General features: G+C 48.2%; 2 protein-coding genes and 1 non-coding gene across 4 annotated transcripts; 1 reads left to right on the top strand and 2 right to left on the bottom strand.

The window, feature by feature from the left end:
- Window positions 1-5,868: 5,868 nt before the first annotated feature.
- On the top strand, window positions 5,869-5,941 carry TRNAR-UCU (transfer RNA arginine (anticodon UCU)). The gene has a single exon. It is a non-coding gene; the product is annotated as a tRNA-Arg (tRNA).
- A 1,743-nt stretch (window positions 5,942-7,684) lies between these two features.
- Window positions 7,685-10,432, bottom strand: LOC123169356 (UDP-galactose transporter 1). Of its 2 annotated transcripts, XM_044587196.1 has the most exons (6): window positions 10,303-10,432; window positions 9,949-10,216; window positions 9,069-9,318; window positions 8,783-8,990; window positions 8,271-8,502; window positions 7,685-8,177 (listed from the first exon to the last, which is right to left on the bottom strand). In XM_044587196.1, the coding sequence occupies exons 2-6, from the start codon at window positions 10,057-10,059 to the stop codon at window positions 7,965-7,967; spliced, it is 1,014 nt and encodes a 337-aa protein (XP_044443131.1). In that variant the 5' UTR covers window positions 10,060-10,216; window positions 10,303-10,432; the 3' UTR covers window positions 7,685-7,964. The 2 variants fall into 2 exon arrangements, with proteins under 2 accessions (XP_044443131.1, XP_044443130.1); XM_044587195.1 differs by having other exon boundaries at window positions 9,949-10,388.
- An 827-nt stretch (window positions 10,433-11,259) lies between these two features.
- On the bottom strand, window positions 11,260-14,945 carry LOC123165669 (PHD finger protein EHD3). The gene is made up of 6 exons (XM_044583357.1): window positions 14,497-14,945; window positions 14,021-14,212; window positions 13,598-13,909; window positions 12,823-12,912; window positions 12,634-12,681; window positions 11,260-12,544 (listed from the first exon to the last, which is right to left on the bottom strand). The coding sequence occupies exons 1-6, from the start codon at window positions 14,635-14,637 to the stop codon at window positions 11,636-11,638; spliced, it is 1,692 nt and encodes a 563-aa protein (XP_044439292.1). The 5' UTR covers window positions 14,638-14,945; the 3' UTR covers window positions 11,260-11,635.
- Between the last annotated feature and the right edge of the window lie 11,997 nt (window positions 14,946-26,942).

The following is a 26,942-nucleotide window of genomic DNA, read 5'->3' as shown; positions in this document are numbered from 1 at the left end:
GTTCTGGACTCTGCGGCGGCTGGATGAATATTTCGTCGATGCCTTTAGGGTTTCTGGAATATTGGGGTATTTATAGAGCAAAGAGGCGGTCCTGGGGGCACCCGAGGTGGGCACAATCCACCAGGGCAACCAGGGCCCATTGCCTTCCTTCTGGCCCATAAAAAATCATCGTTGAGTTTCGTGGCATTTGGACTCCGTTTGATATTGATTTCCTGCGATGTAAAAAACATGGAAAATATAGCAACTGGCACTTGGCACTATGTCAATAGGTTAGTACCAAAAAAGATTATAAAACATCCAAGATTGATAATAAAACAGCATGGAACAATCAAAAAGTATAGATACGTTGGAGACGTATCAGTGCCTTCTGAGCATGATGATAATTGGGAGTAGTTTATGGATCATGTGAGGACGAAGGTGATTGGCCCCAAAAGAGAGGTGTGCATCATATCGGATCGCTGTCATGGGATTCTGAAAGCAATATAAGTTGACATTCCAGGCTATCCAAAGCTCCAACACCGTTGGTTCATGAGGCATTTCGTGGCAAACTTTTACCGTGCATGCAAGATTAAGGAGTTTTGCAAAGATCTTACCCATGTTTGTGTGGCATTCAACACCGACACATTCCAAAGCCGATATGATAAACTATTCAAGGCGTTGGAGAAGAACAAAGGAGGGAGAGAATTCTTGACAAGGCATCTTCTGGAGAAGCATAAGTGGTCACGTGCTTACGACGAAGGAGGATTCCGATACGGAGACATGACAAGTAACATGGTGGAATACTTCAACAATGTGCTCAAGGGTGTTCGTTCCTTGCCGGTCACTGCAATAGTGAAATATACCTTCTTCAAGCTCAAAGAGTATTTTCTGAGGCATTCCGAAGTGACAGCCAAATGGATAGGTGAGAAAATGGAATTTCCTTTCAAAGTTGAGGATTGGTTGAAGCATCAAGTGCGCAAGTCTTTGCATCAACAAATCATTAGTTTCAATGAAAAAGAATAAATCTACCAAGTCAATGAGCCGGGTGGCACAACAAGGGACGACATGACGTACGGTGGAGTAGCATATGAGGTGCACCTCAAGACCCGGTGGTGTCATTGTGAGAGACCTCACAAGTATCATTGGCCTTGCTCGCATGTGATGACCGCCGCAAGGTTCAGAAACTTGAACGTATCCGATGGTACCACCGTGCGGTTGCATGAGTTCACATTGGAACGAACGAGGTTGACATGGGCTCCTAGGTTTCATCCCTTCCTCGATCAGTCACAGTGGGCTAAGTATGATGGGCCACACATCGTCCTCGACCCCGAACTCATGGTGCCTACAAAGGGAATAAGAAGAAAGAAGAGGTTTAGGGGTGACATGGATGATCTGGCTAGATACACCGGAATGAAACAATTTGGTAGCGGCCATTTCATGGAGGCACCGGACATCAATAGTTGTGGTCAATGTGACGAGCCGAGACACAATGTTAGGAAATGCACCAAAAAGCCACGGACCGATGCCAACACTCCGGATCCCACTAGTCAAACGGGTGCCCAAAGAGGAGGTACCGGTGGCACACGAGGAGGTGGGAGTGGTAGTGGACGAGGAGGTAGGAGTGGTGCGCGTGGAGGACGGACGAATCTTGGCGGTAGTGGACGAGGAGACACTATTAGAGGGCCTGGGGGACGGTCGACTCTTAAAGGAGCCGGTGGTCGTGGTCGTAGGACGAGAAGGGTTGATAGAGGAAGGCCTATTGACATCTTGCTCAACCCGAATGGTTGAAATAATGTGAACGGTACTTACATTTATTGGCTTAATTCGGTCTTGTTATTTGTTTTTCTTGCATATATACATGTTATTTTACTTTACTAACAACCAATTTTTTCTTTATAGGCATGGCTTCTTCCGGTTCCATGACGAGGCCCCCGTGTGCTAACCGCGAGGACATGTCGGACAAGTTGATATACGCCGAGTTGGATAAGGTGAAGGACAAAGATATGAGAACTCCATCATGTTGGTGTGGAGATGTTTGCAAAGTTAAGGTATCCACCGACCGCAAGAAATCATGGACAGAAGGAAGAAGATATTTTGTTTGTCCCAACTATGCCTATGATCGTCCTCGTCCAGCTCACGCCTATGATGTACCGCCGCTAAGTTGTTGAAGTTCAAATAGTATTCAACCGTTGCTACAACTTGAACCTATCTTACTAATGACCACATTTGATCTTTATTCGTACGTAGTCGCCGCCTCCACTTTGTAAGTACTTCACATGGATAGATCAAGATGTGCCAAAAGATGTTAAAAAAGATCAACATCGAGATTGTCTAAGGAGGCAGCGGTTGTTTGAAGAAGCATTTCAGAGAGGCTTGGATGAAGAGCGTCGTGAAAAGGAGAAGATGGAGTGAAAGAAGTGTGAGGAGGAGAGGGCACACAAGGAGAAGATTGCTCGTCAAGAGGAGAGAGCAAGAAAGCTTGCAAGGGCTCGTGAAGCCCAAGAGGAGGATGAGGCATGCGACAAGAAAGGAAAACGTCCTCGTGTGACCCAATAAGGCCTTCGTATCGAGAAACTTGTCATGAACTATGTCTTCGATTCGAGAAACCTGTGAAGAACTATGTCTTTGATTTGTGAAACTTGTGTTGAACTATGTACTTTATTTGCGAAACCTGTCGTGAACTATGTCTTTGATTTCTGAAACTTGTGATGAAACTATGTCATGAACTACATTTGTTGTGCTGTTGTTGCTGTCACTTGTTTGTTTGGCCTGTCTGAAATGATGAACACGAGGAAAAACAGAGCAAACTATGCTTTGCACCCTACCGCCAAAGGGCCTGGCAGTAGGTTGCCGAACTGTCCTGGAACGAAAATGCTCCCCTGTTCTGCGGTAGGGTTGGCCATCCTACCGCCAAGGAGGACGGCGGTAGGGTGGCCACCCTACTGTCTGCTCTGATGCCTGTCCTGTGACCAAATCGGACACATTTCGTGCGGTAGGGTTGGCCACCCTACCGCCAGTGTTCATGGCGGTAGGGTTGGTCACCCTACGGCCTGCTCTGCTACCTGTCCTATGACCAAATCGGCCACATTTCCTGCGGTAGGGTTGGCCACCCTACCGCCAGGGTTCATGGCGGTAGGGTTGGCCACCCTATGGCTTGCTCTGCTGCCTGTCCTTCTCTTGTTTCTTTACTTGTGGAATTCATCAGATGTAGCAGGAAATAATTACCAAGTGTGTACGCTACTTTCTAAAATGGAAGATAAGATGAATGAATGAATAGATTTCATGTGACCAAATCGGCCACATTTTCTGCGGTAGGGTTGGCCACCCTACCGCCAGGGTTCATGGCGGTAGGGTTGGCCACCCTACGGCCTCCTCTGTTGCCTGTCCTGTGACCAAATCGGCCATTCTTTGTGCGGTAGGGTTGGCCAGCCTACCGCCGAAGCCCATGGCGGTAGGGTTCTGATCCCTGACCCTTTCCCTTTCTTTCTTAGCCCTTTGCCTTTCCATTTCTTAGAAACTTCTATGAACTAAGCATCCACAAATGACATCCAGAAATGATCGAGTAGCAAATACATGCATAACTGACCATAGTTCATTACACCCATAAAAGACACTTGTTCAAATGACTTAAAACATCTAGCGATTCGAATGACATGAGTTCAAACTAGAAGCTCAAGCTCGAGCATACATTTTCTACAACAGAAAAAAAGATCTAAAACGTATAAGACGTTCAATTTGTGAGTCACGATCAGGATTAGGCTTTAGTTGAAAATCCAAGGATCCCGCCCAATTCTCCAATACACCTTTCGTTTCGCCAAACCAGGCCCATCGAGCACGGCGTTCAGAATCTCTGACATGCCTTGTGTGATTGCCCATCCAATGACCTGTCCGGGTTTTCTCAAGTCCAGCTCGCGGAATTCTTCTTTGCTCACAGAGAACCCAATCTCCGTTGCCAAAGCTTGTCTGCAAGCATATTCCATCTCATGCAGCTCATTAAGTATCTTTTTTTCTTTCACAAGCCTCCGAAAAACTTTTTTCTCCTTAACATCAGAAGGTTCCTCCATAAAAGGATACTTGTTGAAATCCATCATGGCAGCATTTACCTCATCATTTCTCTTGAACCATGCTTCAAGCTCCCTCTTGATACAAAGTTGTCGCTCCGCTACAACCTTCTCACACGCTACCGCCAGACTCATAGATGCAATGTCACAACACTTCTCATATGCTATCTTCATCTCCGGGTCCTGTTTTCCATGCTACATGAAATGGAATAAAACAAAACTTAACTCAAATGATACAAAACAAACACAAAGAATAACCTATTTAGAATTACCTAATACACAAAGTTCTCACTGGTTCAAATGACATAGGTTACATAAATGATAAGGGTACATGCCATTACAGTCCAAATGACACTACAACATCATGTGTTTCTACCCCCTCTATTAGTCCATCAATAAGACATCTTTGTCGTACGGCCCGGGTTGCAACAAATGACATCATTTCTTTCACGGACCCAAACCCAACGAGATGCCCAACTAGGTATCGCCGATGATGGTTACCTAACTAGCCAGTCAATGATCTGGCCAGGGTTGTTAAAGTCCATCTCATTCACTTCATCCCTTGTTCCACACAATGCAATTTGCCTTGCAAGAGCGCGTCTATGAATTGTCTCTTCCTTCTTGAGATTGCTTATGTTTTTCTCTTTAGCTTGATATAACTTAACTTTGTCATCGTCGCACTTCGACACATAATACTTTAAAAATTCTCTACAAGCCGCATTCAACGCATCGACGGCTTGGACCCACAAGTCCATCTTTTCCTCAATGACTGCAAGTTCACGCTTCGCCGCCGCCTCCGCAGAAGTCTCAACAAAGATGATCGATCCCATCCTACAAGTCAAGGGATTACTATAACGGTCATCCAAGGCAAAAATCCTAACCGTCTCTTGACAAAAACTATAACCCTAGGACTAGATCGAGCTACAATTCAAGAGGTAACTACTATAACGTTCGTCATATAGGCATTTACTTAAGCATAACCCTAACCATATCATTAAACCTAACCCTAACAAAACCCTAAATGATATTTCTTACTACCCAAACAATGCTTGTCACACAATACATTGTCAAAGCACAAACATTACCCTAAATGCATCATATACATTGATTTCACCACAACAAAACCATGAACTAGGGTTTCCAACAAAATGAGCAAAGTGCATGATTTGAACCAACCAAATGAAGGGGGGATGGGAGAGGTACCTTGGGTGATGCAAATGCCCACGATCCATGGGACAAATCTCAAGCAATGGAGGGGGGTCTAGTGGGTGATTTGGTGGGGGAGAAGAGGGGAGAGAGCTTGAGCTCGAAAGAGGAATGGGGTGAATGAGTGGGTGGGGAAGCACAGCCCCCACCCCTCACAACCTTATCCAGGACCCTACCGCTAGACAACTCGGCGGTAGGTTGCAAGAGCCTACCGCCAGGGTCTACGGTGGTAGGTCCCTTCGCCACGTGTCTACGGCTGTTAACTGACAGACGCCGTCGGGGAACCTATCGCCAGGTGGGGTGGCGGTAGCCTGTGGATCGCTACCGCCAGGGTCTCCGGCGGTAGCAAAAGGGTCAAATCTCGAAAATTTTCCAGAACGGGATCAGATCTTGTTAAACTACACAAAAAGGGTCAAAACACAAACTTTTGCCCCAGAACGCACCGTGCCAGGGTGATTACGTGGACAGGCCCAGCGTGCGCTCTTCACGCGACTGTTAATAGGTTTAATTTTCTGTAAAACTTACAAGAGCTCTTGGTGACCTCAGAATCTTGAGGCCTTTAACTTCCAAGGCGCTCAAATGCCTCTATCAAATAGTCAACCTTGAAGGACAAGAACACAAGGCGCTCGTGGCCTAATGGACAAGGCATTTGACTTCTAATCAAAGGATTGTGGGTTCGAGTCCCACCGAGCGTGCATATTTTTTATGTTTTTGTTTAATATTTTTTCCTTATCCACACACATCCATTTGTTTTGTACAAACACGATCTTTGAACGCTACATATCCACTTCACAGCAAAGCTGAGTTTCACGATGCAAAAGTAAAAAAAAAAAAAAGCAAAGCTGAGTTTACACTAAATCCATGAACCAGCAAAGAGACATTGCTGACCCGCAAAAAAAGGAAAGCGAGATTTTTCTTTTTATGATGGATCAGGCGCTCGAAAATCCCCCTAAGATCGAGCTGTTTGCGAGGCGACATCTTCAGGATCCTGTGCTTACTAGAGATAACATGTGTAAGCGAAATTAGGCTAGGTCCCATTTGTGTTCCCTATGTAAAAATGCTGAAACTGGGAGACCATTGTTCTTCATGTCCAGTTTCTATGGGTGGTCTGGGGTTCTGTTGGTGTTGTGCCAAATACTACTGCATCCGTCTCATAATATAAGACTAGTGTAAAAAACGCTCTTTTATTATGGGTCGGAGGGAGTAGTTGTTGTTTTTCTTCTATGCCAAACTTTTTCTTGGTTTCATGTTTTCCTTCCGGTGGGGATCGTTGTTCATGCTGGGCATTTCTGCTATAGGCTGGGCTCTGTGGAGCACAAGGAACATGGGTTACCTTTGATCATCATGTTATGCCTTCTCCTTTTAGGTGGTGTTCTGTGCTTGTTCCTCTGCTGATCTGTAAGAACTTGTTATTTCCGTTTTTAATGGAAAGGTGCTAAATTTCTCGGTGTTGGCTGTTTGTCGTATCTCGTTCCTAGTTTTCTCTATATTTTCCTTTTTCCTTGTTCCTCTTTGTGGGTGTCAGGTGCTACATGTTGCAGCTGTGGTGTTGTATCGTCTTCTGTTTTTTTTTCAAATTTAATTTGAAAATGGTTGGTGTTGTATCGTCTTCTGTTTTTGCAATGGTGAATTTTTTTTACGAGAAAACTTTCAATCTATTAATCTTTTATCATAGCAGTACAACGAACACTAGAAATAATAAAAATTACATCCAGATCCGTAGACCACCTAGCGACGACTACAATCACTAAAGCGAGCCGAAGGCGCGCCGCCGTCATCACCCCTACCTCGCCGGAGTCGGGCACAACTTGCTGTAGTAGACAGTCGGAAAGTCGTCGTGCTAAGGCCCCGTAGGACCAGCGCACCAGAACAGCAACCGCCGCTGATGAAGAATAACATAGATCGAAAGGATCCAACCTGAAGACACACGAATATAGACAAACCACAACCAGATCCGAGCAAATCCACCGAGGATAGATCCGCCGGAGACACACCTCCACACGCTCACCAACGATGCTAGACGCACCACCGAAACGGGGACTAGGCGGGGAGACCTTTATTCCATCTTCAGCGAGCCGCCGCCGTCTCGTCTTCCTGAGTAGGACACAAACCCTAACAAATCTCGAAGGAACGACTAACAACGGAGCCCTCCCGCCGGCACTTGAGCCGGCGAGAGGCACGAACCCTAGCTTTTTTTGGAAGAGGAGGCGGTGGCTGGAAAGTTTTTAGACAAGATCTAAAAGAGATACAGTATATGTTTTTTGTTTGAGGACGCGGCGCTTTCTGCTTGACTTTGGTCCGTACATTTCGCAATGATGAATATATTTGAAAATGGCTCTGGCCGGCTGTTGCCTGCCATGGTCACCGTAAAAAAACCAAACACTTCAGAGGAAACAAAAAATTGTGCCGAAATTTCGACAGCAGTCTGCTAGCGTCAGTAGTTAGATGCTACAGCAAGCAGCATCCTGAACAATTTATACTAGCACACGAAAGTATTTGTCCAGCAGCACAGGCCAAAAAATGTCTGATCAGTTCCACGAAGAACAAACCGGGTGCAGCAACTGACATGAAACAACAGCGAAATAACGTCGGGTGGATCAAGTACAGCATCGTTACCAACACCAAAATATGTATCCTACGAAACTTTGCTCTTTCTAACCCCAAATGCTGTGTGTTCATTATTCCTATGATTGACAAGAGCGCCTATATGTCCTGCTGCTAGATCTTCTCTTGCTTTTCGCATACGAGGGGGAGCATCTCCAACCGGCTTCTCGGGGTGCGCGGGCTCGGGGAGGTGGCCTGCTGGGAGATCAGATGCCTCACATAGCCGTAGAAGGTGCAGCCGACGAGCGTGATCCCACACCCCACGGCGTTCATGGCGGAGATCGGGTTCCGGAAGATCATCCAGGAGATCAGTACCGCGACAGCCACCTACAAACCGATCATGGTACCAGTTTGTCAGTGCCGAACTTGGACCTAGGAAGCAGAACAAAGCGGAATAGAGCCTCACACTCTCACTCTCACCTTGAGATTGCCAGCTACATTGAAGGTCACCGCCGTCGTTGAATGGATAACATAGAAGACGGAGAAGTTCAGGCAGAAGGCGAGAACTCCCGAGGTGATTATGATGACCAGTGCAGGGACGGTTGACTCGTATGTGTACAGCCAGTTGATTACTCCGCTCCCTTCGAGTACGATGGCTGGTATCGATAGTATCATGGTGGCAAAGGGTGCCATGTAGTACACTGTGTTAATGCTGCAGAGAAGAAAAAGAACAGCAAATCAAACTCACTAAAAGGAAAATGTGCAAGATCGTACTTGATTGCGGTACTATGAAAATAGCAAGAGATTCTACATAATAATGATGACAGCAGCGGTATTTATTCTATTATCTATGATAATCTCTGATGGCAATTAGTATGAAACATCACGTGACAACAACCACCCTTCCCCTACACCTTAAATTCTTTGTTGTAAAACTTAGACAGACGGTATGTAATCATTTCTTTTGTAAACTGATCAGATCAACTGTTTACCTGTCAAATTTGTATCCATGGAGCAGGGATTCTGCTAAGATGGTCTTTGTAGATGTGGCAAGGCAGCCAACCATGGCAGCGCAAAAACCAAACATATTGAAGCTAAGTTCAGTTACTGAAGTTAAGAGGATTCCACCCACTATTGGAATCAAAGAAGCCCATATGCGCCACTCAAAATATTTCCTCCAGACCAACCACTGCAGAATAACTGTTCTTCAATGAATCAGAATATGCGACAGCAGTCGTGAAAAGGGCGTGTTGAATGGAGAGCAAGAAATGAGAGAACCTGTTGTTGCAGGAGTGAAAGATTTTATGGTCTGCATGAAAGAGACCGGGATGTACCGCAGACTGATATTTCCCAACACTATGTTTATGCAGAACACAAACGACATGGGGAATATCCTTTTCCAGCGATCCTCGGGGGCAACCTCGATCAGTGGTTTTACTTTGAGCACTTTGATTGCGATATAGGCTCCAATAGAAGAGCATATGAAGTGGACACACGACACGGTCAGAGGGAATTTGAACTCCAGTTTCTGCATCGAAGAAAAACTTAAAATCATCGAGAGCAGGGAGCAGATAATTTCTTTATTAACGAGGATATTCGTCGATCATTTTACTTTCAGGCATGTGAATGTAGCGCAGGATGTTGTATATTTCTAGTCCAAGAATTCAGACCTCCAAGAATTCAGACCTCTACTTGATGGTGTTGACAACTGAATGCAAATATAAAATAAGCCCCCAAACAAAGATGGTGGAAGAAGCCCAGGGGGAATATTCATCCATATGTCACTTGAGGTGAAATATGTTTAGATTCATCTTGTTGTCAAACATATCAGTACAAAAAAAGTTTAACTCTGAATGAAGCCTGAAACCTGGCATGTTGGTTTACCCTCTAGTTTAACTCTGAATAACCTAGCAATCAAACCCATGAACAAAAGGAAGGACTTGAGGTTTTGTTTCTCCTCCTAAAAGTTCTTTTTTTACCATTGGCAAGGAAACCTAATCCGATAATTCCTTTGTTTTTACATTCGTGGCATGATAAATCACTAGCTAATCTGCACCTGAAGGCACGGATCAACCCATAAAAACATGAGGAGGCGCACATGAGGATGAGGAGGAAATAAAAGGTAAATAAAAAAGGGGGGATGGAGAAGAGTTGGGACCTGGAAGATCCACTTGTTGATGATGATGACGGTGACGTTGAAGCCCCACCATTGGAGGATGGCGAGCACCGCCCGGACCGTCGCCACGTTCCCCATCTTCCCATCCTCCATCGCGCCTCTTCCGCAAGAAGATGAAGAAGATGAAGAAGAAGGCCAAGGCCCAGGGAAGAAACCGAAACCGGCCGGCGTTCCGGAATCAATTAATCCATCGAAAACTCCTCTCTGGACGACCCATTCTATAAGGCATCGGCGGTTCTTCTAGAAGGTTCTGGAAAGCTGAGGACTTGAGGCGGCGCCGTCGATCTCTTGAGAAGAGAAGAAAACATACAAGAGATGGGAGAAAGAAGAGGGTACCAAGGCCAAAGGAGGATTCGTCCTGGTTTTAGGTTGAGAGCTCGGTTTGTGTGAAGGAGGCAGAGGAGAGGCTCTTCCCTGTCATCATGGAACGCGTTACTGCTTTCCTTACCTTCACGTCATGCTTCTACGCGGCCTATCCTGGCCTGGACACGTGTCACGCGAGATAATGACAGACGCTTGCAAACGAGATTCGCCACTGCAATTAGCAAACAATTTAACTCCTAGGATTTGCCGCTCCGAATCTCCGTCAAACCATGCAGTAGCAGTACAATGCAATGGGCTTCAGAGTAGGTGTTTGCAAAACTATAAATTTGTGTTTTTCTTAAGCACCGATGCTTATTTTATCCCAAAAAATGATAAGTGTGACATATTAGGTGCGTGGCACTCAGGCCATTATGTTTTGCGATGGCAATTTCAGTCATGTAAGGCCCTGTACAATGGGAGATGCTTAGAGGGGTGTTTAGAAAAATAAACCGAGATTTTCTGAAGCACCGGTGCCTATTTATACAGGAGAGACGCTTAGTTAAGCGTCTACCCTATACAAATAAGCACCGGTGCTTAAGGAAAGTCTGGTTTATTTCTCTAAGCACCTCCCTAAGCACCTCCCATTGTACAAGGCCTAAGGATGACAAATTGCAGTGACACAGCAAGTTTCTGTCAAAAATAAATTGAAGCACGAAAGTTGTCATGCTTTGGCAACTAAAGTTGTCATTCTCGCATCACTAAACTTGTCATAAGAAACATTCAAAATTGTCATGTGCTCGTACCTGACGTGTGGCACTTATCAGAATAATCCTAAAGGTGCATTCTTCAGAAACACCTCTCTAAGCACGTCGCATTGTAGATGGTCTTAAAAGGTCCCAACAAATAAGTTTGTCCATGCAAAAAGAAAATTCGGTTTGCAAAATTAGGATTGTTAAGTGTGAGAAAATAACACAAAAATACAGTAAGTTATAACCAAACAACAGCAATGAATAGAGATAGACAAGGTCATATCATTCGTTCCTTACAAGAGTTACAATGGAACAACTGGCACTAAGTAAAACACAACAAATCAAGTGATGTTTCGTGCAAATAATAACAATACAGCCTACATAAAAGAAGCGTTTCATCAGGCGAGACTTTCTAAGTGTCAACTACACAACTGACTGGCTCTGATTCAACTATTCAAGCCAGTGTATATATAATATATGGCCCTCCAAAGAGGGCCAAAGAATAATCATCGTCCCTTCCTTTTCCTTTACCCAGCAAAGCTTGGCCAAGCATCTTTGCAAAACGCTGCTCTGCTTATTACTCCCCTCTTGGCCAAGCAATAGCATCATCAACTAGGCTAAGCGTCGTCCGCCTGGCTCGCACGCTTGGCGCTTATATGTTGTTGTTTCTTCAGGATCGACTTCTCGTACCTCTGCATCCCCTCCCTCGCCCGCCGCACGCTGCACAGCGGGCAGTACCAGTGACCCTTGGGGACACAAGTGCGCTTGGGCGTCATGCAGTACACATGGTAGGCCTCGTCGCAGCCGTCGCACAGGGTGATCTCCTCGTCGTCCTTGTTCTTGAAGCAGCCCCTGCAGAGGCACGACGGGCAGTACCAGCACTCCAGGTTCTTCTGCTTCTCCAGCGCGATCTGGCTCGTCCTCAGGCACCGGATGTGGTAGAACTTGTAGGGGCAGTAAGGGTGGCCGCACACCAGGAACTGCTTGTCGTCGTCCTCGCACGTGCCGCAGTGCTTGCACAGCTTCGACAGGGCGGTCGTGTACAGGTCCGGCTCGTTCTCTTCCTCCACGCTTGGCACCGAGCTCCCTTCTCTTTCGTCGGCTACCTCGATTCCGCTGGCAACTTCAGGTGGTTCTATCTTCTTGATGACCTCAAGCTTGTCACACAGAGGACAATCACCATGCAGGCTGTCAAGAACATTCTTCTTGGTGCCTGCAGCCTTTCCCTTTCCCTTTCCCTTATTGCTGCTGCAGGCAGGACAGTGCCAGTTGTCCGGGATTTGTTTCATAGCAGGATGGAGTCGCTTCACACATTCAAAGTGGTATGTCGTGTCGCATCCATCGCAGATAAGGCTTTTTTCTTCTTCTGCACTGGTACCACATTGTTTGCAAGTGCAAGTTCGACCAAGTCCACATGTCCCAGATCGCTTTGGTATTGTAGAATGACCGGAATCACATGGGGAGAACTGCGTGGTCGTATTTGAATCCTTCGGGATTTTCTCGACGAATCCACCCAAACTTGTTTCCTAATGAAATATGCAATCAGTAAAAATTATTAGCTGGATGTAACCATTTTAAAAGTGGCCAGAAAACTGTCCACAAACACACCGATTACCTCTATCCTGTGCTCAGCAGCAACCTCTACTTCAGAAACTCCAGAAGCCTGTAAAGATTATATCATAAGTGTTGCCCAGCACCAGCATAAAGAGGAATTATAGCAACAAGTTAAGCATCAACAGCAGCTTGAGGTACAGTTGTCCGGAAATACATGTCTCTTAAGTATGGGTAAAAACTGCAAACTTACTTGCTTCTGATAGGAAGCTCGTGAAATGATTGGAAGATTGCTGGCTAGACTTGTCATCTCTCGGCCAACTTGTTCAAACTTCTCCCATATCTATATCATGCACAAATATACATACATATTAAAGTATTATTTGCCTGAATGTTTCATGGAATACTCATAGCAAGCAAAAAAAGAGATGAAAAGGAGAAAAGACAAAAAATAAGAAGAGCAGCACATGTCTTCTGAGAGGCGTAGGAGGTGGCACACTAACGTCTACACAGCTACACGAAATCTAACCATTAGTTGATTTTACCCCAACACATTACAGTTGTTTTTCGCTATCTGTCCATTTTAGTAACGGAAAGGAGGAAAATAAAACTTCCTCACTTGGATTAATACTCCAGCATTGAGCTGCACATGCAGAAGAATAATTCGACAATTTTGGTTTACGTGTGCTCACAGATGCCACGGTGAAAATACAGGGACCATTTGAGACACTACAGTGCATAAAAGGCCTGCTCTACGCTGCCAAGCAGAAGTGATGCTGACGTGTCTCTATTTGATATCATAAAACACAGTAATAATCATAGTTAAAGAAGGCGCGACTAGGCTCTAGGCAATAGCAAAACGCCTAGCACTGAATTGTGCTTAATCTGCGCATAAGCATGAGCCTTGGTTATAAAAGCGCAAGGCGATAGCAAAACACACGCACAATTAACGCCTAGTGCTTTTTTGAACTATGGTAATAATCAAGAACACGGCTACTTTTTCCAATGAATGAATGAGAAATAGCTACCTGCTGGATGTGGTCGTTGAACAGAGCCGGGTTCCGTGCATAGTTTCCATTTCTCATGTTGGCGTCAATTTTCCCCAAATCAATGACCTCATGAACCTTACTCACATGGAAAGTTCCAACTAGCAAATCACACAACATGGCAAACTTCTCCGAGACAAAAATGTCAAGGAGAGCATTATTGCACATTGCTGTGTTGGCATCCAAAGATGCTGCAATCGCATCTTTTAATGCAATACAGGAGCTAATCTCTTTAGCACCTGCTACTCCAGCAGGATGCTCTTCTGACGCTTCTTGGCCTTTATTTAGGTTGCCCTGGAAATCACAGACAAATTCACTATCAGGGAAAATTCCTATCATAGACATTGTACACAAGATTGCTTCTTTTATGAGATATATGTTCTGAACAAGAGCATTATTACTGACTTTTTGCACTGATCGACAGCAATTGTATCTGAGCGCATCTTGTATGCAGCTCTGAATCCCCCCACCCTTATTTACACCTGGGGATTGCAGGAAGCCCTCCAACGTGTTCCTCCAAGTAATCCAATGTCTGGGCAGGATCTGGTGGCCATCTTGGCCAGAAGTGCCGCTACAGGGGACGATGGTGGCACAAGGCTGCACACAGAGCAAGCAAAGGAAAAGCACTGAGCACAGTTTTCAGTTATGTAGAACATCTGCAGAGGAAAAGATATTTCGTCTATTGGGTACAGAATTGCTAGGCAGCGGCAAGATTCATGGCATTGGAAGAACCTAGTTGCAAATCTAGGCGCTTCAAAATGAAATCTTGGGCGGCTGGTGGCGCCAGAGAGCAAAGACGGCCAGATATTCCAACTGCAACAGCAACAAGGGGAGGGGGGAAGAAGAAAGAAGACGAGCAGGCTAGGGATTGCAATGCTTACCGCTCCGGGGTCCGAGCTGGCGCCGCGGGTGGCCGTGCGGCGGCGCTTGTAGGTGACGAGGACCTCGGACGACGGCTGCTCCCCCGGGGCAGGGCGCTTGGGCGGGGCCGGCAGCGGGGCGGCGCCGTCCTGGGAGGTCATCTTCCGGCACGGCGGCCGCAGCACATGCCCAGCACAGAGCGAGGCCGTGGCCGGAACCGGGAGCGAAGCCTCGGAGGGGGTGAGAGGGGGCGAAGGCAGCGTGGGGGCGAGTTTCTAGGGTTTCGGTGGGCCGTTGCGGAGGAGGATTTGGGTTGGGATCTCCCGGTGAGGGGAGGGGAGGGGAGCAGCGGAGCAGAGAGGAGCGGGACAAGGTGGGAGATGAGTTTTTGGAAGAGGAAAAACGGAAAAGGGAAAGCCAGACGGACGGACTGCTGGGCCTTCTGTCTGGGGGACGGAGGGACGGCTATCGGTATCTGTATGGTCCATACTGCCCTCGTCTACGAGACAGCTTTATAGACATAGGCAATTCGGCATGGTCTATCTAATTTGTATCTGCTCCCGTGCCGGTGCGGGCTGCATCCCCTCGGAGGTCGACGGCGGGCGCGGGGGGCAGAGATTGGAGGTGGCCGGCGGTGGGACGGAGTACAGGTGCGACTAGAGGAGCAAGGAAGCGACGGTGGAGGTCCTAGATGGTCAGTGGGGTGAAGAGGAGCCGGCGGTGGTCCGCGGAGAGGAGTAAGGGCGGAGGAGAAGGACGAGCGGCGGTCAATGGAGGAGCCGTGGGGCAGGGCGGGGTCGTCACAACGGGAGGCGGACGGCGTACGAATAGCGGTGGAGGAGCGGCGGCGACCGGTGGAAGACACGCGGGGCAGGGTCGCTCGCGACTGAAGAGGGCAGTGGCCGCCTGGCGGTGGAGGAGATACTCGGGGTAGCAGCAAGGACGGCCCCGGCGGCGGAGTGCTCATGCGAGAAAGAGAGGGGATTCGAGCGAAAAAAAGGCAAGACAACGAGACACCAGTCATATGCGTTATATCCGGCCCCGCAAAATAACCGCCGATATACTTTTTTTATTTCATATTTCGGCCTGCACCAGCCAAATCTGGCACCCTCCCCCTCCTCCCCCATTTTGCCGCTAGCTCTATCCCAGTTGCGATTTAGCGGGAGGGAAACTTCCTCCCTTTATGGGCCGCTGTCGCCAATCCTTCCGATCCCTCACCGCGCCTCCAGTTGCCATCATAAAGCCGCCACAGCCCCCGACTGGTGTTTTCCATGCGTCGTCGGCCCAATCAGCGTCGCAGCGCCTACTCTTTCCGCCGCCGGCGTGAAGCAGAAACGACAGGGGAACAACGCCGTCCATGTAGCCAAGGCCGTCGGCACGCCAACTTTCGCCGGGTCATGAACCCTCCCGTCGCGGTCGCTGGATCGAGGACGACCGCCTCTTCCATCCCCTCCGTCAGACGCTAAAGACGCAAGCAAAGGGCCCGAGGAAGAAGAAGGCGGCGATGCGAGGTTGGGCTCCGCCTCCACCCCTCCGGTGCGCAATGTGCTCCGCGATCCCGTCGACTCCACCGGCGCCCACAACGTGCTCGATCAAATGTTGGATAGGTAAAAAAAAACCTTTGCTCCGGTGAACTATGATTCAACTTTGCTTCAATTTCTTAGTGTTTTGGCCGCTGGATTTGTAGCCACCCCGTTTGTTGGGGATATCACCCCACTGTATGACCCGGCCAGGATAGGACCTGGTTATCCAGTCGCGGCTCATAAGCAGATTCATTATGTGGGCCACAATGACTGAAATTCAAAGCCCATGAGGCGACTTAAAGAGAGAGCCGGCTTATGGCCCAATATCTGGTGGGCCGGCTCGATAAGGAAGTTGTAAGGAATCTCTTACTTGAGGGACAAGACGAGTAGGAAACAGACTAAGACACGAGTCGTAGTACGACCCGGATTCTGTTGTAACCTCAGGGCCTCGACCTGTATATAAAGGGGAGCCCCTGAGGCAGGAACACTTAAGTTACAAGCTCTCGAGTACTAGGTCAGCCAAGTCGCACCCCTGTAATCAAGATCTCAAGCAATAATCAATCAAGCAGGAAGTAGGCTATTACCTCCACTGTGAGGGGCCGAACCTGGGTAAACTCGTGTCTCTCAATTCTGATCAACTCCGTTCAAGCTACTACCTAGCTGCGACGGCCCCATGACTAAGTCCTTTTTTGAGAACATCTGTCGTGACAAAACCACAACAGTTGGCACCCATCGTGGGGCCTGCGCACGATGGTGTTGAGTTCTTGGAGGGAGCTCTCCGAGGAATCGAGGGATATGCGATCGGCCGGATGACAAAGAGTCATCGCAACAAGCTCTACATCAACGATTCAGGCTAGGGCCCCGAGGCCGACTCAATCGAGTACGGGTACCGGGTCCCCTTCGGCCAGATCCACGTCTTCATTGGCAAAATCGGGGAATCAGGTCCCGAGCTGGACATTTGTACTGACATCGTTGAGCCGGCTCGGCGCACACAACCCGCCCGGGCTCAAGCCGGCCGGAATCACGTCTTCGTCGGCTTCACCCAGGGGGCGATCTTACGGATAACTCCACATCTGGCGGGGATACCCTCGTCTACTCTGATGGCGATTATTTGGTTGGAGACACTAAGTCAATCCTCCCACTATATGATGGTAGGCTTGGGGGCTACTCCGATGATGAGCCGGTTCCAGCTGACCACGAGCCGCCTCGTCGAACCGTCGTACATGGCAGGCACTTCCCCAACTCATAACTATATGGCAGCAGGTACCGCGATGGGAACCGACACTTTAGCACCGGCTCCAAACGCGACCGGCTCGGTTAAGCCGCCGGGTCAAGTTCTGGTGGAGTTGGTTGCCTCATTGGCAACACTCCTGGAGACGCTGGTAACCACAAAAAATCAGGCAGAACGCAAGTGGAGATAACTAAACTTCGTGAGCAGATGGCTAAGGGCCAGGGGGATATCAACGTTGAGAACGCTCGCATGGTGGAGCTGCAAGCCCAGATCCACAACGAGGTGGAGCGCTTGAAGACAGAAGCCTGGCACATGGTCCTCTGTCAAAACGCCTTAGACATGGTTCATCAGAGGAGGCACATGAGCCGTCTGCCCCCAATTTTGAGCCCATGCGTTTGTTCAACACACCTCAAGACATGCCTGTTCCGGGGCCTGGACGGTTGCCCCGAAAGCACCAGTTATACCCCAGTTAAATCAAGCCGCACCCCCGAACGGAGACCGACATCCACCGTCGGCTCAGCCTCATCAGATGGCTCAACTGCACTAGCCTGAACCGGCCCCGCATCCCCCGCCTGTTCAGACGCCTCCGCATTGTTTCCTGACACCGGCGGGTCACTTCTCCAGTCCCGTCGACAACATGTTGGCTGTGACTACCAATCTTGCCACGCTTCCGATCATAGGGAATACACGTTTGAAATCGAGTCCCGGAACGCCATCGAAATGTTGAAGACGGCGGTCGCCCAACAAGCAAACTACTCCTACAGCCAGCAGCGACTTCACTCTTCCCTGCACCCAAGCCGCAGCAGGAGCCGGCATGCTGAGTCGCCGGCGGTTTCCAGCAACGCCTGTCGTCATCGCAAGCAACCACGTGACCCGCCCAGCTTGGAGTTTCAGATGCTCAGGCAATTGTTGACGTAGCTCGAGCTATGTGGGGAGCAGAAGCAGCAAACGCGGTGGCTCAGCCATCACCTACTACAACCTCATTGACTCTGCAAGGTACATGATCGAGTACCAGAACCATTGGGATAACCTGCCTAGTGTCGGCTCTACACAACAAGCGCATGCCTAAGGATTTCAAAGGCCCCCGCAAGGTTCCCAATTACACGACTGATATCGATCCGGCTGCTTGGATTGAGAGCTACGAGATCGCCATGGACATTATGGATGTTAGCGATGCAGTTTGTGCCAAGTATCTGACTATGATGTTGGAGGAGCTGGCTCGTACTTGGCTGAAAAATCTGCCCCCCAACTCCATCAACACTTGGGCAGAATTGAAGGAATGCTTCATCTAGAACTTCCAAGAAACTTGCAAGCGCCCAATGACGATTGTTGATTTACAACATTGCATCCAGCGTGACGATGAGTATGCCCGTCACTGGTTTCGCTGGGTTGCGGAGATCATTCATTCCTCAGACAGCATAACGGCGGCTCAAGCCCTCCTGATTTTGGAGAAAAAAATGTCATTTTCAGCCTCTCGTTCAGAAGCTTGGGCGGCTCAAGCGGAAGGTTCAGGGCATGGGCGATCTCATGGATCTCCTCACCAGGCATGCTGAGTCAAACAACAAAAGATCCTAACTCAGATGATGACAAGTCTGGCAAGGGCAAGAAAGCGGTGGCAGCAAGGGTCACCAGCAGAACAACTCGGGCAACGGTGGCAACCATGGTAACCAGGGCAATGGTGCTAAGCACAAGCATCCCGGGGCAGATCAGATTTTGTTGCCAACACCAACACCGTTTTCAAGGGCCAGAGACGGAACAATAATTCTGGAAGATCCTATAATGGGAATAAGCCTCGTAATTTTGAGAAGGCCCCTCAAGCCCTGTGTCCTAAACACAGCCTCCCTGACAAGCCAGCAAATCACTCCTGGGAAAATTGCTACATTATGCAGGCCTTCCACAATCAGATATACCAGAATCATCAGGGTGGCAGCAGCAGAAACCCGGGGCAGCCTGGAGTAGGCGGCTCAGGATTTGGCTTTCTGGGAGCCGACTCATCTGGTGGTTTCCAGAATCATGGTTATCAAGGTTCTGGCGGCTCAGGATCTGGCTATTAGGGTTCTCGCAATAACGGAGGTGGAAATCAGTGTTCTGGCCAAGGCACTCAGTAGCAGGGCAACCAGCCAGGTTTTCAGAGCAACCCCAAGCAGTTGAATAGTGGGCAGTGGGATTTCGTGGTGGGGAGGTGGGCAAAGCCAAGATCCACTTGCAAAACAACAAAATCATGGATCAGACACAACAAAATCTCAATAGAACCAACAAAATGCAAAAAATTGGTATGGCTATTTTTGTGGGGATTTTCAAATTGGGATGAAATCAAACAAAAATAGGCTAGAAATGAAGGGGAGACCCCAAATTCGTGAGAAGCTAAGCTCTAATACCAAGATGTATCAAGAGCAAGCTGTCTCTGACACCAAGATGGTGTAGGGCACGGGCCAAAGTGCCCCGATTTGTCTCGATGTTCACGAATTGGAGGCGGGTTCAACGAAGAACACGATGAACATGAGGGGAAAATGGGGACAAATCACAAGAGATGCACTCAAGAACAAGTCCAATCACACACCCACTAGACTCAAAACCATACAAGATCCACAAAGGTATAAGAACAACAAAAGGAATAAAGATACAAGGTAGAGTTCATCCCAAATCCAAGAGGAGATGAGGTCTTGATGATCTAGATAGATCCTTCCCTAGATGGGGTCTTGAATTCACTCTGGATCTTCTCCTAGGAGGACTTGATCTCCATTGGAATAGGGGTAAGGAGCAAACTCTACTAAATCTCTAGTATCTTTGCTAACCCTAGAAATGAGGAGGGGGTCTATTTATAGTCCTTGCCACGAAGGGGTAAGTGAGGAGGGGATACAAGGCCACTTGGCCGTATTGCACGCAGGCAAGCCCAGATGATTTGGGTGGGGTCCCGGATGATCCGGGTATCTTCCGTATGATCCAGGTGTGGTCCCGCATGATCCGGCTTCATGCGAAAGCCTTCGGTAGTCTTCGATAGCGAGATAGCCGGATGATCCGGGGAGAGGGTCCGGATGATCCGGATGGAGGTCCAGACGTCTGGCCCGGCTCCAGCAGCCGCTTCATCTTCTTCTCCTTTCTTCCGTCTTCTCTTCCATGCTTCCCTCGCAGATGGTGTAGGCATACACATGCGCTCGCACTCCTCGTCGATGGTGAAGCTCCAGTAATACCCATGCATGCACACGAGAGGGGTGTCAAGTAGTATACCATCCTCGAAGGGGTCAAGTGAACACGTGTAAAGGAAATGATTCACCTTTATGTATGTGAAGTAGATGTCGCACGTGTCACTTGCCACACGGACTCTTGACATGGTGATGTCCGTAGGATGCTCCGCATCACCTAGATCCTCTAATACTCATAATTAGAAGCCCAGTGTGGTTCTAATCTCCTCCCTCTAATTCTCCGGTGACGATTAGCTCTGGATGGAGAAGCGCCGTCAGATCGTGATGGCTGCACGCTTGCAACCAAGTAGAGAGGTCGTGCTTTCGGTCTTCAGTTCGAGGGACAATTCGTGGGCGGTTCGCGGGATCGTTCATCGATGGTTCGAGGGACTCCAGGTAAGATCTATACCGACACGTTTTTTTTTCGCTGCAACTCGGTGCGGTAACGATCGTGATCCCAACCCATAATGCATCTTCATATTGATCTTGTGTGTGCATAGGTGCGATTTTTTTGTTTTCTTCTACGTTTCCCAACAATTTCTTCCTTCCTTCTCCCTTCTCCGTTTCCGTTTATCTTTAGCTTTTCTAGTATGAATCTAGTGTTGTCCGACGATGAACTGTGATATCTTTTGTTGTATGAACTCTGTTTGTTTGCTAGTATGAACTATGTTTGTTTGTTGCTAAGTGTGTTGATATACTTAGTTGCTAGTACATTGCCTGTGTAGCCTGGTTTTGGAAGGCCAAATACAAGGGGCGGCTAAGGAGGCAACAAAATGAAGGGTGACACTGTCCGCGGACGCGTTCGGGCGCGTCTGCGGATGTTTGGGGGTCGGATTAGTTAGGTCCAGCTGTAGATGTTCTAAGAGCATCTACAAACAGTCCCTCAAATCCTCCCCAACACTGGTGCGCGCCGGTCCTAAAGAAACGGTTTTTAACACCTCTCTTAGGCATTTAATGTCCATAATTCAGATCTGAACTACAAGTACATGCTCAAGTTCACCAAAATGGCTAGAAAAATTATACATGTGTCCTTGGGTGCATTATTAGGTCTCATGCCAGGAATGGGAACGAATTACAACCGTACCGGTGTCCTGGCTCTTCCTCAAACATTTCGAATCTCGTTTTTTAAGTCCCCATAAATCCTAAACTCACCAGAAAGTCATCAAAGGTAGCATGGTGTCACGTCATGGCACATATATGTCGTGGTAAAACATTGCCAATTTGGGCCAAGCTTTATTACAAACCTCTTACAAACCGGAGCCTGTCGCAAGAACCCTCGTGGTTTCGATAGGGAAACATGTCCCCTTGTGGGCCAAACGATAATCACTCCCTCTTCTAGCCTCGTATTTCCTTCTACATGCGACACGGAACAACTGGAGATTCGTGCTGAACTTTGAAATTATTCAGGGTTCGTTTGACCTTTTTTATTCATTAATTGAGTTTTCTAGGCATTTCAATGTCCATAATTCAAATCCGAACTACAAATACATGCTCCAGTGCACCAAAATGGCTAGAAAAAACGTACATGTTTCCTTGGGGTGCATGTTTACGTCCCATGGAACGAATGGGAACGAATTCAACCGTCTCGCCGTCCTGGCCTGGCCACAAACATTGCGAATCTCAGTTTTTAAATGTTTGTAAATCCAAAACTCACCAGGAAATCTTGAAACTTGGCATGGCGTCACTACATGGTATATATAATTGTCCAATTTGGGCGAAGCTATATTACAAGCCTTTTACAAACCGGAGCCTGTCGCAACCCTCGTGGTTCCGGTAAGGAAACATGCCCCTCTTGTGGGCGAAACGATAATCGATGCCTCTTCTCGCCTTGAACTTTGTTTTCTATAGGCAACATAGAATAAGAGGAGTGTCGGGCTGAAATTTGAAACTGTTCAGGGTTCGTTTGGCCATTGTATATGTATTACTAATTACTAAGTTTTCTATGCATTTAATGTAGTCCATAATTCAAAATTGAACTATAACCACATGCTCCACTGAAGCAAAATGGGTGGGAAATCGTACATGTGTCATTGGGTGCATGTTTAGGTCTCGTTTAAGGAATGAGAATGAATTATAAACTTGTCGTCGTCCTGAAACAATGGGAATCTCGGATTCTAAATCCCAGTAAATAAAAAAGTCACCCAAAAAAAATGAAACTTGGCATGGTTTCATGACATGTCACATATATGTCGTGGTAAAAAAATCATCCAGTTTGAGAAGAGGCGCACACATTAGTAGCCAACGAAGTCCTTTCTGAAACAAAAAGCCGACACGTTAATATCGCAAACGGTTGTATTATATTTACCGTGTCGAAATTTAACCATACTCGGTGGCGTGCGTGCAGCTGTTTGATTAGACGGGACAAGCGCGAGAAGTCCGCCGTGCAGGTTCAACGGGACGCGTGCGAGCAGTCCGCCGCGCAGGCTCGATGGGACGCGTGCATCCTGTCCACCTCGCAGGCTCGACGGGACATGTGCGAGCAGCAAGGCCGCCCATGCTCACCGGGAAGCGAGCTCTTTGACCTCCATGAACTAGCCGCCGCCCGCCTCGCTCACAACTTCTCCATTAATGGGTTAATTAAAGCATCTGGACGGAGGGTGTTTGCTTGTGATCCCATGGCAGCATTTGCTTTGTTTGTGTTTTCAACTCGTATTCTGCCCTAATTTAAATTGCCACATAGGGCAACAGATAATATGACCACAAATAAAATGGCAACGGATAATACGACGACAAATTTACAATGGCGCAGATAATAATTGTCTTACATATTCCGGATAATTTAAAATGCCACATGCGGCAAAGCCCGGAAGACACGGGGGCAAGAGAAGAAGGAAATTGCAGACAACGATCTGGGTCGCTACTGTCTCTACTCGTCGATGGATCGCCAGGCGGCGAAATCCTCCAGCTCCTTCTTCAATTCCTCACGACTTTGCTTGAAAGCAGCCACGGATTCCTCCACCTCCTGCTCGCGCTCGATCCAGAGCTTCCTCAAGCCACCCATCAGTTCCTCGACGACCGCTTTCAGCGTCATCTCCGAGGCACTGCTCTGCTCATGCAGCATGTTCCAGCCGGCGGCCTCCTCCTCCTTCTCGGTGACCAACTTGAGGAGCTTCGCATTGTCATCCATGAGTTGCTCGACGAGGCCGGTCGCCCATTCAACCAAGGCATCGCTGATCTTGAGCAGCTTCATCAAGCCGTCGACCAGCTCCTGCTGCGTAGTGATGCCAGCGAGAATGTCGTCATTGCCGGCGAAGGACTTCAGGAACGCCGGCTCGTCGCGATGGCCGATGCTGTGAATGCGCTTGTGAGAGCCCTCGCGTGCCCGTGAGAGCTCGTTCGAGAGCTCCGCGGCGCACCGGGACATCTCTGTTGTGGCTGCGGCTTCATGGCGGGACCTCTCTAGTCCTTCCGCGGCCTTGGTCTTTGCTGCCTGGTTATATGTCCACCCTAAACTCCTCCTACCGGTCATGGCGGAATGACTTGACAGAAAAAACCAGTTTTGTGGGTGATGAGGAGAGGAACTGTGAAGTAATTTTTGAGTGGGTAGTTTTTATAGCCCGGTGCTAAGTGTGAACACATATTAGTTTGATAGGTGAGAACAGATTTGCAATTACTTATTGCGTTGTAATCAGCAATGTGACGAGAAACAAGGTCAAAATTTATTGATGGCAGAAGGTTGACCACGTGGTTGCTCGCCGTTGAGGCAGCCGCGGCGCGCTCCGCTCTGGCATCCCTGCGCGCGCTGTGCTCGCCGTTGAGGCAAAGTTACAATGGCAACGGTTAATAATTCTTAATAATTGTCTTACATATTCAGGATAATTTAAAATGCCAAATGCGGCAAGGCCCAGAACACTCACGACCTACATATGAACACAATTATAATAAAATATAAGCTAAAAGGCTGAGCTGGCGGCCTTCCGACGATGGTCTTCTCGGACTCCATGATCAGCATAGCACCCTTGCGGCCGTTCACTCCGAGTGTCCCGACCCGCCTCCGCCTACGGAGCTGCTGGCGCTGGGAGGCTCTTGGGGCTGCTGGGCCTCTTCCAGAAGATCTTGACAGCGTGCAATCGTGCGCATGACAACTCCACGGAACCGCTCCATTTCCATGTCTCTGGCCTGGTAGCAAATTCCATCGATCACCTGCATCCTCAAGATATCACGTTGGCGATGTTCTACTTCGTCGGGGACGTCAACTCCGCCAAGGATGCGCTCGAGCTTGGACACCACATCATCAGGATCGAGGTTGACACGGCCGCCACGGGCAATGATGAAGCCGCAGGCTGCCTTTGTCTTGACTGAATCGCAGAGGTCCTCTGCCCATTCCTTGCGGGGCATCAGGCTCTCGATGAGCACTGGTGACAGCGGTTCTTTGGGTGGGTCGTCGATCATGCCGCCGAGCAGCTCTGGATCTTTTGCACGGTGGATGGCAAACTGCTCATCACACCTCCTCTGCAATATGTCGATTGTGCTCCCAAGGACTGTGACGCCGATATCGCTACCGATGGGCCATGGTGCCTGCACCTGCCGATGAAACTCTTGCTCCCCGACCTGCTCCGGCTCGTTCTCCTCGCCGAAGATGTAACACAGGTAGGCGTCGACGTCGAAGCTTTGGTCGTTGCCTGGCATGCTTGGAATAACTAATGGTAGATGGGTGAGGACTAGATCTTCGCAGAGTGTCGCGGCGGTGCGTTGCCGCCTGGGTTATATGCAGCAAGCCGTTACCTGGTGGCGGGAAACCGGTGAGGGAATAGGCGTGGATTTTACAATTCACCCATGTGGAGCGCGGGAAGACTAAGTGGAGCACACACACAACACGAATACCGTATCCGGTGCCACGTGTTATTTATCACACAAGTGTTAACATAATGAAATGCATGTGTAACTTACTAATCATCGCACACGAGTACTCGCAGACGCATCGTGTGCGGTACTCGTACCAACCGCAAGAAACTACTTTGCATTTTTAAACTTTTATGTACACACAAAATCGCACACGAACTAACTGTATTAACCGTCTGTGTTGTAAATTCTCATCGCAAACAGTTCATCCGAGTCGGCTGTTTGCCACATATCACACACATCTTGTTAAGTTGAACCATTTCTGTTGCGTTCGCTAATCGAAAATAGTTCGTCCGAGTGAACCGTATGCCCTATATCACACACACCTTGATCTGGCTAACCGTTTATGTTGCACTCCCTAATAGCAAATGGTTCATCGGAGCGAACTGTATGCCGTATATCGCACACATATTGATATGGCTGCCCGTTTCTGTTGTTCTGCCTCATCGCAAACAGTTCGAACGGGTTAACCGTGTGCCCCACATCACACACGTAACTAAAATCTGAACCGTGTTTGACGCGTCCTCCATCGCAAACGTTTTGCACCTTTCTTGACGGTTTTTTACATCCCCGTTTGTGATTAATCCATCGCACACAGTTTCGTGAAAGGGTCTCTGATCGTAGTGTCGCGTTAGCAGCATCCTGCAGTAGTGCAAACATCTAGGCGGACAGTCCAGTCACTGATGAGTCCAATTTATGTGATGTTTTTACTAAGTATTTTGTGCCTACATGGTAGGCTTTGTGGAATTTTACCGGGTTCGTGCACTTCTTTTAGTTGATAATCCCTCAGGTAACGTCTTTTCGACCAATTGTCATTTAATGGAGAAAATCCTCAGAAATGGTGGTGGAATCACGTATTTAAGGTGATAATCACTTTCCATAAAAGAGTCAAGCAAGAAGGCCAAAGGAACGGACGTCGTCGCGCTTTCAGCATGAAAGACGGTGTTCCATACGATCGCAAGCGCCCATATGAGCGGTCTATGGCACGCCCCTGCTGGATCAAGTATTTTCACCCTATCGAATCAGATCGTGGGGAGACGCCCAGAGACACCAGAAACTCATCCAGAAGATAGAATCCTAGCCTTCGGAGTTCATTCGGAGGAGGGATTCGCAAGATGAAGGAGGGGATCCTTCTCATCGCAGAACAGGACAACGTCATCACCACCGGCATCATCATCCACCTCAGCATCATCATCATCCACATCCTTATCATTTGCAACATCAAGAACCCTAGTGGATCCTTCGGTGTATCATTTAAATCACTCATCCATGTATTCCATTACCATTGTCATGATGTTTGTTGCCCTGATGTGTGACTAGACCTCAAATTCTTGGGGATATGGATGAACCTTGGTATGTGTAGGGTCCGAAACGTTTATTGTGGATATGAGATCCTCTGTTGAAGGCTTAGTTTAATAACTTTGTGAATGTTGTGAAGGGGCCCACTCAGCATTTGTGCCTTATGGCCACAAAGTATATCACTGTCGTTGTAAAGGTTTAGGACGCGGGGGTAATTCGAGGTGACAGTAAAAGCCTACTGCTCCTAGTCTTTGCAATTGATCGGGGAATTAGAGAGAACCCTTAGAGAGGTCGCTTCCATGGGGAAACCCTTAATTATCATGAGTTTTAACCCTCTAGGGGAGACTATGACGGTGGCATGCGTGGCACGAAGTCTACCACGAGTAGAA

This window comes from Triticum aestivum, chromosome 7D, assembly GCF_018294505.1.
Source record: "Triticum aestivum cultivar Chinese Spring chromosome 7D, IWGSC CS RefSeq v2.1, whole genome shotgun sequence".
Lineage (NCBI taxonomy): Eukaryota > Viridiplantae > Streptophyta > Magnoliopsida > Poales > Poaceae > Triticum > Triticum aestivum.
This window is presented reverse-complemented; position numbering and strand designations above follow the sequence as displayed.

Excerpts from the sequence above, each read along its gene's own strand:
- LOC123169356 (XM_044587196.1), bottom strand. The coding sequence starts at position 10,059 with ATGGAGGATGGGAAGATGGGGAACGTGGCGACGGTCCGGGCGGTGCTC. Across the intron at positions 8,991-9,068 it reads TTTCACTCCTGCAACAACAG|TTATTCTGCAGTGGTTGGTC; the intron begins GTTCTCTCATTT and ends ATTGAAGAACAG. Across the intron at positions 8,178-8,270 it reads ATGTAGCTGGCAATCTCAAG|GTGGCTGTCGCGGTACTGAT; the intron begins GTGAGAGTGAGA and ends ATCGGTTTGTAG.
- LOC123165669 (XM_044583357.1), bottom strand. The coding sequence starts at position 14,637 with ATGACCTCCCAGGACGGCGCCGCCCCGCTGCCGGCCCCGCCCAAGCGC. Across the intron at positions 12,913-13,597 it reads TCAACGACCACATCCAGCAG|ATATGGGAGAAGTTTGAACA; the intron begins GTAGCTATTTCT and ends TGCATGATATAG. Across the intron at positions 12,545-12,633 it reads CTGCTGAGCACAGGATAGAG|GAAACAAGTTTGGGTGGATT; the intron begins GTAATCGGTGTG and ends ATATTTCATTAG.